This window comes from Anomaloglossus baeobatrachus, chromosome 5 (assembly GCF_048569485.1).
Source record: "Anomaloglossus baeobatrachus isolate aAnoBae1 chromosome 5, aAnoBae1.hap1, whole genome shotgun sequence".
Classification (NCBI taxonomy): Eukaryota; Metazoa; Chordata; class Amphibia; order Anura; family Aromobatidae; genus Anomaloglossus; species Anomaloglossus baeobatrachus.
The window spans coordinates 500,104,371-500,120,527 of NC_134357.1; the positions used below are offsets into that span (position 1 = coordinate 500,104,371).

At 47.2% G+C, this 16,157-nt stretch overlaps 1 protein-coding gene across 3 annotated transcripts in view; it reads right to left on the reverse strand.

The window, feature by feature from the left end:
* Positions 1–5,824: 5,824 nt before the first annotated feature.
* The window catches only part of LOC142311925 (uncharacterized), an 85,587-nt gene continuing 75,254 nt past the window's right edge, over positions 5,825–16,157 (reverse strand). For all 3 annotated transcript variants that reach the window (XM_075350789.1, XM_075350790.1, XM_075350788.1), the window contains exon 7: positions 5,825–7,237. In XM_075350789.1, the coding sequence (XP_075206904.1) occupies positions 6,000–7,237 (1,238 nt within the window). In that variant the 3' untranslated portion in view covers positions 5,825–5,999. The remainder of the gene's footprint in view (positions 7,238–16,157) is intronic.

Genomic DNA, 16,157 nt, shown 5'->3' on the forward strand with positions numbered 1-16,157 from the left:
CCACGGCTGCTCCACAGCCGGGACCGGGTACGAGTCGGCGGTCTGGGTCTCTGTTGCAGTGGACTTCCGGGTCGGCTCTGCCTCCGATGCGGCCAGGCGGACTGCCGAGGCCGGTCTCGTCATATGCGCGGCCATCCTCGGGGCCGGGGGCGACGTCTTCTTTGGCGCGGCCGAGCTTGGGGCCGGAGGGGATGTGTTCCGGGCTTTGATCTGGCGCGGAGCTGGTACGGGTGCCGGAGCGGTGGTGTGCTCATGGCCCGAGGTCCCCGTTGCCGGGTCCTCACAGGTAGATGCAACGGGTTCTGCTGCCGTAGCTTGGGTCAGCGGACTGAGCGGGCACTAGCTACAGGTACGGGCGGCGAGGGAGGCGACTTGGCGGACGGGAGCAGACCGAGCTCCTCAGCCGGTTGGGCCGCTTCCGGTGGAACATAGGGGCGGGGGTCGCTTACCCGCTCCTCCGAGGCCATCTCCTCTTCGCGTGCCCAGATGGCTGCAGCTAGATCCCTCATCTCGGCCGTCCATCTTGCCAGCAGGAAATTGGCTTGGGCCTGGATTTTGCGGCACATTTTCGTGGTCTGGGCTTCTACCCAGTCAGCAGTTTCGGGAGCAGGCTCCTTCATTGTCAGGTTGCCGGACGGGTGAGAAATCCTCTCTTGGTGGTGTCAAGGATCGGAAGATGGCAGAGTCCTGGCGTCCCTGACTCTTATCTCCTTGGGTCACATGCCGCAGCTCCCAACCTCTCCCTTGGTTTTTGGGGAGCCGTCTCTTAGAGCGTCTTACTAGTTTCGCTTTCGAAGAGTCACTTCCGCCCGCCGCGTTCCCAGGGGGCGGGGCTTCCTCTTCGCGCTCTTTCTCGGGGAAGAAGACGCTGGGTTGGTGTTTTTTGCGCCCAAAGATGGCGGCAAAATGACGACTTTTCAAAATTTTTACAGCGGCGTACCACTGACAGTCCAGAACAAGGCGCACTTCCACCAGGTAGGTGGATGGGTCACAATCCTGTTCGTGACGCCAAGTTTTCGATGTGTACCGCCCCAGGTCAGCAGCCGGGCTGCTTGGATCCGGATCTGCAGTGTGGCTCAAGGGGTCTCCAGACCCGGGGGCCTCGCGGACACTTCGAAATAAAAGGGGGGATGATGGTATGTGGGGATATTGTACACAGTCCGTGACGCCACCCACTGTGTGTGGTAAAATGGGGTACCACCGCTGCTATTAGCGAGTACCCGGGGCGTTGGGATGGCAGCAAGCTGTTGTTAACCCTCCGTGGATAGGGATGGATGCCCCGGGACCCAGTGTCTCTGTGCTGAGGATGGTGATTGCACAGGCCGGCGCGCCCGGACGGACCGGGGAATGTTGGTGTACTCACTATTGAAGAAATCTCACAAGTCCGTGGCAAACCAAGGTGCCAGTGGCCGGAGCTCCGCGGCTGGGTGTATTCTGGTCCCTCACCCGGGATGATCGTCTGTGTCACTTTCCTCTGCATTACTTTTGTCTCTTGTGGACTTCCTGGTATGGAACATGGGAGCCCGCTCCCGGGTACTTCTATTGGGAGCCTTGCCAGCTGACGCTGGCCTTTGGGATCTACCGGGCCCTGGCGGATGCCCTATCCCCCACGGTGGGCTTTTGTCTGCTTTTGGGACTTTTGTTGGGACAGGACCTATAATCCTGTCCTCAATTGGTTAATTAGCGAGGCCGTTGGTTCCCGCTCTGGCTTCAGGATCCAAGTACCCCCTCTGTGCACGGTTTCCGGGTCGGTTCTCCGGTGTCGGTACCGGCGGGCTCCTACCCTGTCCCGGTCCACTTCGGAGCTCCAGCAGCAGTCTACCCGTCTCCTGTCAGACACTGACCACCGTCTGCCACCTAGCCAGAACGCTGGGGCTCCAACCCCGACGTCTTTGCTCTCTGACTTGCACTTGACCTCTCCTCTCTCACTCCTACTCCTTTCCACTCCAACCTTCAACTCAACAGAACTGAACTCACTCTTTTTTCCCGCCCCGGATTCTCTAGACCCCTAGGGGGGGCGTTGTCCTTCCGCCTGGTCCCACCCACTGGTGTGCCTGTCCTACCCTGGGGGGGGGGTAACTAGGGTTTTGTTGGCTTTGGTGTAACCCTGTGAGGGAAGGTGTTATGCGGAGGCCTATTCTATGTGTGACCACCTGGGGCACCAGGGAGTCACATCTTCACAATAGTGCATACATGATGGCGCCAAGCATAAATTTAAGATGAAAAAAACCTGCTAATCAAGCAGTGGTCCCTTGTGACACTATACTATATTAGATTATCAAAATATAAAGTGCTACAGTGCAAGTAGGAATCAAATACCGGATAGTCGCTAATGAACATTCATATGGTTAAATGCACAAACAATTCCCTGAATAACATGAAAAGCCTGTCCTGGAAAAAGTCAAAAGCATCACAAAAGGATGTATACCTATTGAGGCAGGAATAGGCTGAAGTCACCAGCGCTGCGTTCACGACCAGAATACAAAAAATCCCCCCCAGCCCACCGACACGTTTCGCCTAGAGGGGGCAACTGCACCCCAACTCACGGCTTCATCACCCTCCCTGATGAAGCCATGAGTTGGGGTGCACTTGCCCCCTCTAGGCGAAACACGTGTCGGTAGGCCGGGGGGTATTTTTTTGTACTCTGGGCGTGAACGTGGCGCTAGTGACTACAGCCTATTCCTGCCTCAATAGGTATACATCATTTTGTGGTGCTTTTAACTTTTTCCAGGACAGGCCTTTCATGTTATGCAGGGAATTGTCTGTGCATTTAACCATATGACTGTTCATTAGCAACTATCCGGTATTTGATTCCTACTTGCACTGTAGCACTTTATTTTTTTATAATCTAATATTGTGTCACAAGGGACCACTGCTTGATTAGCAGGTTTTTTTCATCTTAAATTTATGCTTGGCGTCATCATGTATGCACTATTCTGAAGATATTTATATCGATTTGCCGTTGTTCCTGCCCATCATACTTGTTTTAAATTGTCCTCGCCGAAACCCCTTCCTTGTGTTTAATAAACTATTTATGTATTCAAAAACTCCTCTCTCCTCCGGTTATTCAGTGTTCAATATGGAGTTTGTGCTGGCGTTTAAGGGGCCTTGATGTGGTACTCTTCCGCCAATATTTACATAATTGTGTTATGGAGATTTGTTTTCTTCAGGTTATAAGTGTAGCTGCCTCTCAGCTCCACTGACCTGAACAGACTGAGGTGCATACCACATACACACCATAAGGACGGGGGGTTCTGTGTATGTGTCGCTGCCTCTCAGCTTCACTGACCTGAACAGACTGAGGTGCAGTACCACATACACACCATGAGGAAGGGGCACTGTGTATGGAAGAACTATGACATATATACTGTAATCCCTTCATTAATCAGTCTGGGCTCACACAAGCTGGCAATGCTGCAAATAATTTTGTTGGAAAATTTGTAAAATAAATCCACGCCGAATCATGTGATATTCTGCAGAATATTCTGCTTCTGCCTGCTCTGCTGCCCTACACTGACCAGTGTCTCCCCTGGGTTTGACATTCTGCACATTGACTGGCCGGATCTCCAAAGTGTGTAATATACACTGTCAGGATTTCATTTGCCAATTTGAGTGGTTGTGTGATCACTCACAAGTGATTTGCAGACTCTGTGTCATCTGCAGAATGACATCTCCTCAAGCTTCTCTCATTGTTATAATATTCAATTTGAGACAAACAGAAGGAGACGTCATTCGGCAGATGACCACACATTACAGATCGCATGTGAGCGATCAGATGACAACTACTCGAATCGGCAAGTGAAATCCTAATAGAGTGCATATTACACACGTTTAGGATATGACAGGTCAGTGTTCAGAATTACATTACATTACACACTATACGTGACAGGTACAGGGCATATGTAGGGTGTATAATAAATATATATGTATCTATTACCCCCTACACATGCTCTGCACCCACTCTGACCGCAGCTGCAGGGCACACTGGCATCACGTCACAGGCTCTGCCTCATGTCATTACACCTATCTGGGACCCACAGCTGCAGAGCAAGGGCGAGTCAGTGGCCATCCGTTCCTCAATGGTGTTCAACCATACAGCCAAGGAAATAGCAATGGCCACCATCACCCACAGGCCCAGTTGTTTTCCCACTGCATAAATTACACCAAATACATGACACACACATAGATAGTATTTAAAAGATAAATGGATGCAGGGTCGGACTGGGGTGTCTGGGGTCCACAGGAGTTAAATCTAGAGGCCACACTAAAACTATATGCAAATACCTTCAGGAGCCCCGACACAGCCTCCTATGCACAGCAGGAGCCCCATCATCCTACTATATACGCCTTCATCCTGCTATATATGCCATCATACTGCTCATATGTCATCATCCTGCTCATATACCCCCATCATCCTGCTCATATACCCCCATCATCTTTCTCATATACCCCCATCATCCTGCTCATATACCCCCATCCTGCTATATGTCCGACATCCTGTGGCACACAAAAAAAATTAAATAAACGTTTATACTGTACTCACCTTTCCTCGCTCCACGCAGCATGGCTCCTCCTCCCGTCTGTGCCGGCAGCGCTGTGTGGAGCCGGCCACGATCCCTGCAGCATCACAATGTCCTCCTGTCTGCCGGCTCCGGCTGCGTGTGGACACATGCGCACAGCGATGACGTCATCGCTGTGAGCGCCGCTAGTCTCCACACAGCCTCAGCCGGCAGACAGGAGGACATCGCGGTGCTGCAGGGGAACGGTGAGTACAGTATACTGATTCACTGCACCCCGCGCTGATGATGATGCAAGGGGGGTAGTGAATACAGCCGCATGATCACTCCATGCTGTAGTTGCCAGGGGTGATCATGCGGCCGGCTGTTTACTATGCGCGCACCCCCCGCCCATCACCCCGCCTACCTGTCAGCGTCAGCTTCAGTGCTGAGAGATGATGGGCGGGAGGATGGGCGTGCATATGTAATGAGCAGGCCCACTTGGTCACGGCAGGCGCTGCTGCAGCCTGCTCGTGCCCCTATGACCCGCTCCACCGCAGCACCCTCATTCCCCTCAACCACATTCAGACCATAAGACGCACCCCCCACTTACCCCCAACATTTGGGGGGAAAAAAGTGCGTCTTATGATCCAAATAATACGGTAATTAAAAACGTCAGCGCTAGACCCAAAAAAATAAGCCATCATGGAGCCCCAGATCCTGAAAAATTAGATGACTTTGGGTTCCGGAAAATGGTGACAAAAGCGCAATTCTTTTTTGGATAAACTTCTGAATTTTTTTTTCCACCACTTAGATAAAAATAAAGCAACACATGTTTGGAATCAAGAAACTCATACTGACCTGGGGAATCATAATGCCATGTCAGTTTTACCATATAGTGAACATAGTAACTAAAAACGAAAAGTATGTACAGTTGCACTCTTTTTGCAATTTCACCGCACTTGGAATTTTTTTCCCGTTTTCCAGTACACTATATGGTAAAACTAATGGTTTCATTCAAAAGTCACACAAAAAACAAGCCTTCATATGGCAAGACTGATGGAAAAATAAAAAGTTATGGCTTTTGAAAGAAAGGGAGGAAGGAAAAAAAATATTCGAAAAATCGCCAGGGGTTGAAGGGGTTAAACAATAATAAAAAAAAAAAATCACATAATATCTCTCTCCCATTACTATTTTTTTATAGAATGACTACTAGCTGTCCCTCAATTCCACAGTAGCAATATCTTAACATCTAAAGAATGAAGAATTATAAATCCTAACACAAGAATATAATATTACACAATGTTTATTAAGTAATGACTTAACTGATGTGTGCGCAGACCCATTGATTTTAATGGATCTTCGTATGTCAGTGATTCCAGTACATATAAAAACGGCGACATACGCACCGGAATCACTGACGTGTGAAAAAGGCCTTTGACTGCAACTGTTCATTTATATTGATAAATTGTACACAAAAACAGAATTAACAAAAGAAAATAGTTAGTTCCCTAAAATGTGATTTTTCTGATGTTTTAGAAAATGTGATTTGTAGGTAAAACGTTTACCACATTCAGAACATGAAAATGGTTTTCCTTTGTGAGCTCTTTGATGTCCAATTAGAGAGGCGTTGTGGACAAAACACTTTCCACATAAATTACATGAAAATGGCATCTCTTCAGTGTGAAGTCTCTCATGTCTAACTAAAGCGGATTTCTGGTTAAAACATTTCCCACATTCGGAACACGAAAATGGCTTCTCCCCTGTGTGGATTCTCTGATGTCTAATAAAATCAGAGTTCTGAGAATAACATTTCCCACATTCTGCACATGTAAGTGGCTTCTTCTCCTCTGTGGAACGTCTTTGACGTCTAACAGGATTTGAATTCTGGTTAAAATGATTTCCAATATCTGAATATGGCCTTTGCCTTGTATGAATTCTCCGATGTTTAGCAAGATCTGATGCCCGGTAAAAACATTTTCCACATACTAAACATGAATATGGCTTCTCACCTGTGTGAGTTCTCAGATGTACAACAAGATCTGATGTCTGGGTAAAACATTTCCCACATTCTAAACATGAAAACGGCTTCTCCCCTGTGTGAGTTCTCTGATGTTTTGTAAGACCAGATTTCTGAGAACAACATTTCCCACATTCTGGACATGCATATGGCTTCTCACCTGTATGAATTCTCTGATGTTTTGCAAGATCAGATTTTTGAGAACAACATTTCCCACATTCTGGACATACATATGGCTTCTCGCCTGTATGAATTCTCTGATGTGTAACAAGTTTTGATTTAACACTAAAACATTTCCCACATTCTGAACATAAAAAGGGCTTTTCCCCTGTATGAATTCTGTGATGTCTGAATAAACCAGATTTATGGCTAAAATATTTCCCACATTCTGAACATGAAAATGGTTTCTTCCTTTTGTGAATTCTTTGATGTGCATCAAGATAACATTTCTCTGTAAAACATTTCCCACATTCTGAGCATAAAAATCGCTTTTCTGTTATGTAAGCTTTTTGATGTTCAACTTCACTTCCTTTAACTTCATTTTGCATAATGGTTTGTGAGGATTCAGAATATACAGTCTGTTGAAAAGGATCAGATGATTGAGTTTTGCTGCTAAGGGCTGCAGGTATACTTGGGATACTGGCATCCTTTCTTGTGATGCTATAATCTGCTGCATAATCAGAAAATATCAAAAGTCCCTCTGAGCTGCTGAGACAGTCATCTGCAAAGAATAAAATGGATTTTATTAATTTTCAAAAGCTTTGCCTTGAAATATTACAATTATATTATACATTTGATAACATTTGTATACAATTGTAGTACAATTCAATTACCAACTCCTTAAGGCCGCATTCAGATGTCCATTTTGCACATTTATGTTGTATTTGTGTTTTTCACGGATATGACACATACCCATTATAGTCTATGGGACTGTTCTCATGTCCGTGTTTTTCACGGTTCATGTGACATCCATTTGTTCCTAGTATAATGGAGGAAAAGTACCATTGCATGGGTCCTTGAAAAACATGTACAGCACGTGGATGGCATCCATGTGCAGTTCTTATTTATTATAAAAGAAAGGAGAACCTCTTTATTTATGGACAAGTAAATAACTTACAAACACTGATGACACACTGACCAACCACTGATAAAAAACCACTGATACAGGTACCATTTGTTTTGCATACTTGAAAAACTCTAAGTTACTTACCGGTATTGGGGTTTTCCAGAGCCATGACAGCGCCACCAGAGAGATAGGTCCACCCCTCAATTTGGACAGGAAACCCACTAAAATAAAAGGGCGGCACCTCTCAATCGCATCAGTTAGGTTACAGAGCACAGAGAGGAATACCAGAAAAAGTTAGTCAATCCAACTCCAAAATGAACACCCCTAATGTGGAAAACCACGCGTGAGCGAAAAGAGAGGGTGGGAAGCAGTGGCGCTGTCGTGGCTCTGGAAAACCGCATTACCGGTAAGTAACTTAGAGTTTTTCCTTCGCCACGACAGCGCCACTAGAGAGATTTGAAAGAATACTACTAGGGAGGGACCACCGCCTGCAGAATCTGTGTACCGAAGGTCATGTCAGTGGAGGCGGAAAGATCCAGCCGGTAGTGCCTAAAAAAAAGTGGTAGGTGAAGACCAAGTGGCCGCCTTACAAATAAGATCAAGAGGCACGTCCGCCCATTCCGCCCAGGACGTAGAAGCGGACCTAGTGGAGTTAGCTGTGATGCTCTGAGGCAGTGGAACACTTTGAGCAACATAAACCTCTTTAATGGCTTCTTTAACCCAACGTGCCATAGAACCCTTAGAGGTCACACAACCCTTCCGTGGCCCATGAAAACAAACGAAAAGTGACTGACTTTTCCGCCAAGATGCAGTGATATCCAAATAGTGAAGGAGTGCCTTTTAACGTTCCGAGTGTGAAATTTCTCTTCACCCGGATTTTGTAGTGAGGAACAAAATGAGGGAAGAACAATCTCTTGCGAACGATGGAACAAACCCGCCACCTTCGAAAGAAAGGCCCCTCGTATGGATTCAGGAAGCAAAATACTGGAACCTGGCGGTTGGCCCTGGTTGCAAACAGATCTAGCACCGGAATGCCCCAAAGACGTGTTATGCAGTGGAAAACCTCCGGGTGAAGGCACCATTTTCCCTGACGAACCTCAGTGCGACTGAGAAAATCTGCCGCCGTGTAGTCCACCCCCCTGATATGAAGGGCCATGAGGGAAGCTAGGTGTGCTTGGGTGAAAATAAAGAGCTGATCAGGGAGTGTCATCAGGGCAAGTGATCGCAAACCCCCCTGGTGATTGTTGTAAGACACTGCTATTCTGTTGGCCGACAGAACACGTACGTGCCGACCCATCAGGAGGGGAAGACGGGCCCGAAGAGATTTCTCTATAGCAGGGTTTCCCAACTCCAGTCCTCAAGGCACACCAACAGTGCATGTTTTCAGGATTTCCTTAGCATTGCACTGCTGTTGGAACCAGCACCTGGGCAGGTAATTACATTAACACCTGTGCAATACTAAGGAAATCCCAAAAACCTGCACTGTTGGTGTGCCTTGAGGACTGGAGTTGGGAAACCCTGCTCTATAGCGCAAAGTTCCCTGAAATTGGAAAATACTCTGTCCTCTAAATGACTCCAACTCCCTTGAATAAAGTGATCCCGTAAGTGTGCTCCCCAGCCATGTGCGCTGCATCTGTGGTAACTATATCTGAGATTGGAATAGCCCACGGAACTCCCCCTTGCAAGGTTCTGGGATTTCAGCCACCACTGGCGAGAGTGACAGACCGGGGAGGATAGTGTTACTATATGGTCCAAACACGCCTAATCGCATTTGAGCAATCAAAACCTCCCTCTGCAATTCCCAGGAATGAAGCTGAGCCCATGGGATGGCTGGAATACAAGACACCAAGGTCCCTAGGAGGGACATGGCCTCTCGGGGGGTCAGGAACAGAGCTGAGATGACCGCTTGCACTTTTGACTGTAGTGAAGCTCCTGTGGCAGAAGACTGATGAACTGTGGAGTCCAGGATCAGGCAAAGAAATATTTGACTGGTTAGTGGAGTCAAACGGGACTTGTTGAAGTTGACTATCCATCCCAACTTCTGCAGGATAGAGATGACCACCTGCACCTGGCCTGTTCAATACGCTTCTGAGGTGCCGATTATGAGGAAGTCGTCCAGGTATGGCACTATTAAAACATCCTGTTCTCAGATGTGGGCCATGACTTCTGCCATCACTTTTGTAAACACTCGTGGTATCATCGTCAGGCCAAATGGAAGAGCCCGAAACTGCAAGTGCTTTAGTTGTCCGTCTACTTTTTTTGTGTGCCACATGTAGCGGGTCATATAGCAGGATGGGGGTATATAGCAGGATGGATGGGGGTATATAGCAGGATGGATGGGGGTATATAGCCGGATGGATGGTGGTATATAGCAGGATGGATGGGGGTATATAGCAGGATGAATGGGGGTATATAGCAGGATGACTGGGGGTATATAGCAGGATGGATGGGGGTATATGGCAGGATGGATGGGGTATATAGCAGGATGGATGGGGGTATATAGCAGGATGGATGGGGGTATATAGCAGGATGGATGGGGGTATATAGCAGGATGGATGGGGGTATATGGCAGGATGGATGGGGTATATAGCAGGATGGATGAGGGTATATAGCAGGATGAGGGCATATTCCAGGATGGCAGTATATAGCAGGATGGGGTATATAGCAGGATGGCAGTATATAGCAGGATAAAGGCATATAACAGGATGGCGCTATGTAGCAGGATGAGGGCTATACCATGATGGCGGTATATAGCAGGATAAATGGGGGTATATGGCAGGATGGATGAGGGTATATAGCAGGATGGATGGGGGTATATAGCAGGATGGATGGGGTATATAGCAGGATGGATGGGGGTATATGGCAGGATGGATGGGGATATATGGCAGGATGGATGAGGGTATATAGCAGGATGGGGGCATATTCCAGGATGGCAGTATATAGCAGGATGGGGTATATAGCAGGATGGCAGTATATAGCAGGATAAAGGCATATACCAGGATACCGCTATGTAGCAGGATGAGAGCTATACCATGATGGCAGTATATAGCAGGATGGATGGGGGTATATGGCAGGATGGATGGGGGTATATAGCAGAATGTGGGCATATTCCAGGATGGCAGTATATAGCAGGATGGGGGTATATAGCAAGATGGCAGTATATAGCAGGATAAAGGCATATACCAGGATACCGCTATGTAGCAGGATGAGAGCTATACCATGATGGCGGTATATAGCAGGATGGGAATATATACCAGGATGGGGTACATATATACAAGGACGGGGATCATATACAAGGCAGGAGGATCATTACCAGGATGGGGTACCTTAGTAGAGAATTTGAGGACATTACCCCCATAACAGTGTCAGCAGCAGATCCTCGCCCCATAAGTGTGTCATGACCACATTTTTTGCTCAACATTTTATTTTCCTATTTTCCTCCTCTAAAACCAGGGTGCGTCTTATGGTCCAGTGCATCTTATAGTCCGAAAAATACGTTATAAGGTGCCAGTAAAGTGTCCTCTAGTCTGACTCACCTGGGCGCACGGGAGCCCATCATGATAGTGGATATTTGTACGAATTGGGCTGCTTATAATAAAGGGAGAAATTAGGAAGGGATATGCTGCACCATCTTTTATGGCGAAAGAGTGTTTCTTGTGCTATCCTTGCTCTTTTGTTGTTCCAAATGAATCTGGAGATCTCAGAATGTATTTGTTTAAACATGCTTTGTGGTAAAAGTATAGGAAGAGATAGACTTAGTTTATAGATGTCTGATCCAATCCTATGACCCCCTTTATCTGGGTGTTCTTTAATGGCCTGGGCTAGTGGCTCCATTGCTAATGCAAATAAAGCCTGTGATAAAGGGCACCCCTGTCTAGTACCCTGCCCTATACGGATCGGTTGCGGGGCAGTGGTAGGGAGCTTCAGGTATGCCGTGGGGTTATTATAAAAAAGGTGTATAGTTCGAATAAAGTTTTCGGTGAATCCCAGTTTAACCAGCACTCTGTATAAATAAGGCCACATTACTGAATCAAGGGCTTTTTCTATGTCCAGGACAAGAAGGAGTAGCAACGATTTGGATTTATTAGCATGTTGAATTATATTAACCCCTTAACGACCGCGAGCAGTAATATTACGTCCTAGCGGTCATAGTGTTACTGCCCGCGGTCTGCTACCGGCAGCTTGCCGCAATCAGCGCACATCTCAGCTGATTTTCACAGCTGAGATGTGTGCCTGCCAGGCACGAGCAGAATAGTTATATGCTCGGGCCGTTTAACCCCTTAAATGGCGCTGTCAATATGTGACAGCGACATTATAATGGCATCGGAGGTAAACATTTACTTACCGGCCGATACCAGAAGTCATGTGACGTGATCACGTGACTTCTAGTGGTTGTCATGGTAGCACAGAGACATGTGATGACTCCTGTAGCTCACATGAATTACTTTCGGTTTCACACGGCCCGGAGCTGAGTGAACCAGAAAATAAGCATATCTGCTGTTTACAACTGTATAGCTGTGATCAGCAGAAATGGCAGAGCGAACGGGTTGTTGATCCATATAGCCCCCACGGGGACTAGTAAAATAAAATTAAAAAAAAAAGTATAAAAAAAAAAGTTTTAAAAAATTAAAAGAAAACAAAAAAACCCCCTAAAATTTCAAATCACCCCCCTTTCGCCCCATTCAAAATTAAAGGGTTAAAAAAATATTCACACATTTGGTATTTACGTATTCAGAAATACCCGATCTATCAAAATATAAAATCAATTAATCTGATTGGTAAACAGAGTAGCGGCAAACAAAATTCCAAACGCCAAAATAACGTTTTTTGGTCGCCACAAATTTTGCGCAAAATGCAATAACAGGCGATCAAACCGTAGCATCTGTGCAAAAATGGTACAGTTAAAAACAACAGCCTGAAACGCAAAAGATAAGCTATCAATGAGCCATAGATCACGAAAAATGAAAACGCTACGGGTCACGGAATATGGCGTAAAATGTACGCCACTTTTTTCAGACAAACTTCTGATTTTTTTTAACCCTTATATAAAAGTAAATCTATACATGTTTGGGGTCTACGAACTCGCACTGTCCTCAGGCATCACAGCCACATATCAGTTTTACCATATAGTGAACACTGTGAATAAAATATCTAAAAAACAATAGTCGCACTTTTTTTTGCAATTTTTCCGCAATTGGAATTTTTTTGCCGTTTTCCAGTACACTATATGGTGAAACTTATGGTTTCATTTAAAAGTACAGCTCGTTCCGCAAACAATGAGCCCTCACATGACCATATTGACTGAAAAATAAAAAAGTTAAGTCTCTTGGAAAAAGAAGGGCGAAAAAAAAAAAGGAAAGCGAAAAATCGGCCTGTCATGAAGGGCTTACGAATGCTATCAGGAGCCTGGCGAGAGGTAATGAATCCAACTTGGTCAGGGTGTATGAGTGCTTGCAAACCTCAATTAATTCTGTTAACTAATAGAGGTGAATAATTTTAAGTCTACATTTAAAAGTGAGATGGATCTGTAGTTTTTCACCTGCAGGGGATCTTTTTTAGGTTTTGGTATGACTGTTATGTGAGCTAGGAGAACTCCGGGGGCATTGCTTTGCCCTCCAGCATGTCAGTACAGAAGTTTAAAATGTGAGGTTTCAGTATATGTATGAATTTTTTATAATAGGCTGCAGAGAGTCCGTCCGGTCCTGTTGTCTTATGTGGTTTCAATTTTTTAACTATTTCCTCAATCTCTTCTTCAGTTACCGTAGTCTGGAGTGTCGCTGAGAAATTCGAGGTAAGGGATTGTAGGGTAATAGAATTTAAAAAATTGTCTATGGCGCCCAAGGGGGCAGACGTCTGTTGAGTATATAAAGACTGATAATAGTTGTAAAATATCTGGTATACTTTGTAGGGGTTAGAAGTTTGACCACCCTGTTAATCATTTATTGTGTACACTGAATTAATCCTTTCCTTATCTCTATGTTTGCGCGCTAGGAGGTTATCCATTTTATTAGATAGTTTATAATATGTCGCTTGTGTCCATCTCAAAGCTCTTTCAGTTTTTGTTGTTGATAAAGTTTGTAGCTGTAGTTTGGTATCTGCTATACGCTTGGTGGGATGAAGAGTGTGATGAGACTGATTTGTGGTCTCTAGTTTTAATAAGGTGGCCTCTAAGATAATAGTCTAAAAGTCATATCAAAATCTTAAACATATCGCATGTTCTCAAGACCTAAATGATATCCAGAGCCTGAGACACTAAAGCGGGCTTTACACACTACGATATCGTTAATGAATTATCATCGGGGGTCACGGTGTTTGTGACGCCCATCCGGCGTCATTAACGATATCGCAGTGTGTGACACTTATGAGCAACCTTAAACGATAGCAAAAGCGGTCAAAATCGTTTGCCGCGGAGAGGTCGTCCTGAAACTAAAAATAGTTTTCTACTTATTAGCGATGTTGTTTGTCGTTCCTGCGGCACCACACATCGCTGGAGCGACGAACATCTCCTTACCTGCGTCCACCGGCAATGAGGGAGGAAGGAGGTGGGCGGGATGTTACGTCCCGCTCATCTCCGCCACTCCGCTTCTATCGGAAAGCTGCCGTGTGACGTCACTGTGATGACGCACAAACTGCCCCCTTAGAAAGGAGGCGGTTCGCCGGCCAGAGTGACGTCTCCATAAGCAAGGATGATTGACCTTAGGTAGATCAACATCCAGCACCACGGAGACACCATTACGTGTTTCTCAACGCAGTGATTCTAGAACAAGGCCCCCAGGGAAAATATGCAAAACAGGACTGCCGCGGAAACACCATCACATGTCTCAACGCTGGAAGGAAACTAGCCAGGTCTTTCACAGGGAAGGAACAACCACGGGAAGGGCAGTCTCCAGTCAAGGAAACCGCCTATGCCAAAACAAAGAGTGACGTCTCAGGGCAGGCAAGTCCGTGTGACGGGGGTAAGCAAGGTTGTGCCCATGTCGCACAACCGACGGGGGCGGATACGATCGCTTGCGATCTCGCTAGCGAGATCGCAGCGTGTAAAGCTTAAGTCTATGTGCGCACTACAAACTTACTTTTTCTGAAGGAAAAACCGGACCCTCTGAAAGAATCTCGAACCTGCGGTAAAAAAACGCACCAAAACCGCAATGAAATACTCATGCAGTTTTGCCGCGGTTTGGTGCGGTTTTGCCATGGTTTTTCCGTAGGTTGGTCCCTGCGGGTTTTTACCATTATCTATGGCAAAAAACGCAGGTACCTGCGGAAAAGAAGTGATATGCACATTAATTTCGCAGCGGAAATTCCGAGGGTAAATCCACAGGTATAAAAAACGCAGTGTGTGCACAGCATTTTTTTATACCCTTAGGTTTTGCTGGGGAATGACTGGAGAAATGTTAGAAACATTTTCTGCAGCAAATCCGCGTCAAATCCGCAGCGTGCGCATATAGCCTAAGATATGCATTTTTGCCCGTTTCATTAGAGCAGGGGTGGGGAACCTCCGGCCCGCGGGCCGCATGCGGCCCGCCAAGACCTTTTATGCGGCCCCCGGGCAGATTCCCGGGGGTGGCAGTGTTCCGGCCACTGCTGTGATCTTATCGGGCACCGGCCCTTTAAGGCTTCACAGGCACTGCTAGCGCGCACCAATGAGCTCTTTCCCTGGCAGGTGCCAGCATGCTCAGCACAGACTTTGTGGGCGGGTTTAGTCCCACAGCAGCTTCATCGTGTCCTGCATTGTGCCGCCCGCTCTACACCCCTTCTCCCGTGCAGCGTGCCTCAATCAGTGCTGTCGCTCCCTGCCCCTTCTCCGGTGCAGCCTCACGTGCTGTGTGCTGCCCGCTTTCTACCCCTTCTCCGGTGCAGCGTGCAACTCCACGTCCTGTGTGCTGCCGCTCCCCGGCGCTGTGTGCCGCCCGCTTTCTGCCCCTTCTCCGGTGCAGCGTGCAGATCCACGTGCTGTGTGCTGCCCGCTCTCTGCCCCTTGTCCGGTGCAGCGTGCCCCCTGCAGTGCTGTGTGCAGACTCCCCAGCGATGTGGATCACCCCCACTGTTGATTTCTCTCCAGTGCTCCTTACCACCCCAAGTGCAGTGTACCCCCTAGTGAAGTCTGTGCTCTGCAAGTTCTGTCTGTGCCTCCCAGTCTCCTCCTATTGATGTATGTGTGCCCCTTCCCCCCCCTTAGTGATGTCTGTGTGCCCCCCTCCTTAGTGATGTCTGTGTGCCCCCCTCCTTAGTGATGTCTGTGTGCCCCCCTCCTTAGTGATATCTGTGTGCCCCCCTCCTTAGTGATGTCTGTGTGCCCCCCTCCTTAGTGATGTCTGTGTGCCCCCCCCTTAGTGATGTCTGTGTGCCCCCCCCTTAGTGATGTCTCTGTGCCCCTCCCTTAGTGATGTCTCTGTGCCCCCCTTAGTGATGTCTGTGTGCCCCCCCTTAGGGATGCCTGTGCCCACCTAGTGATATCCGTGCCCCCCTAGTGCTCTCTGTGCCGCCCTAGTGATGTGTGTGCCCCACAGCAATGCTTATGCCTCCCTGTGACCTAGTAATGTGTGTTCCCCAGCATCTCCTGTTATGTATATGCTCC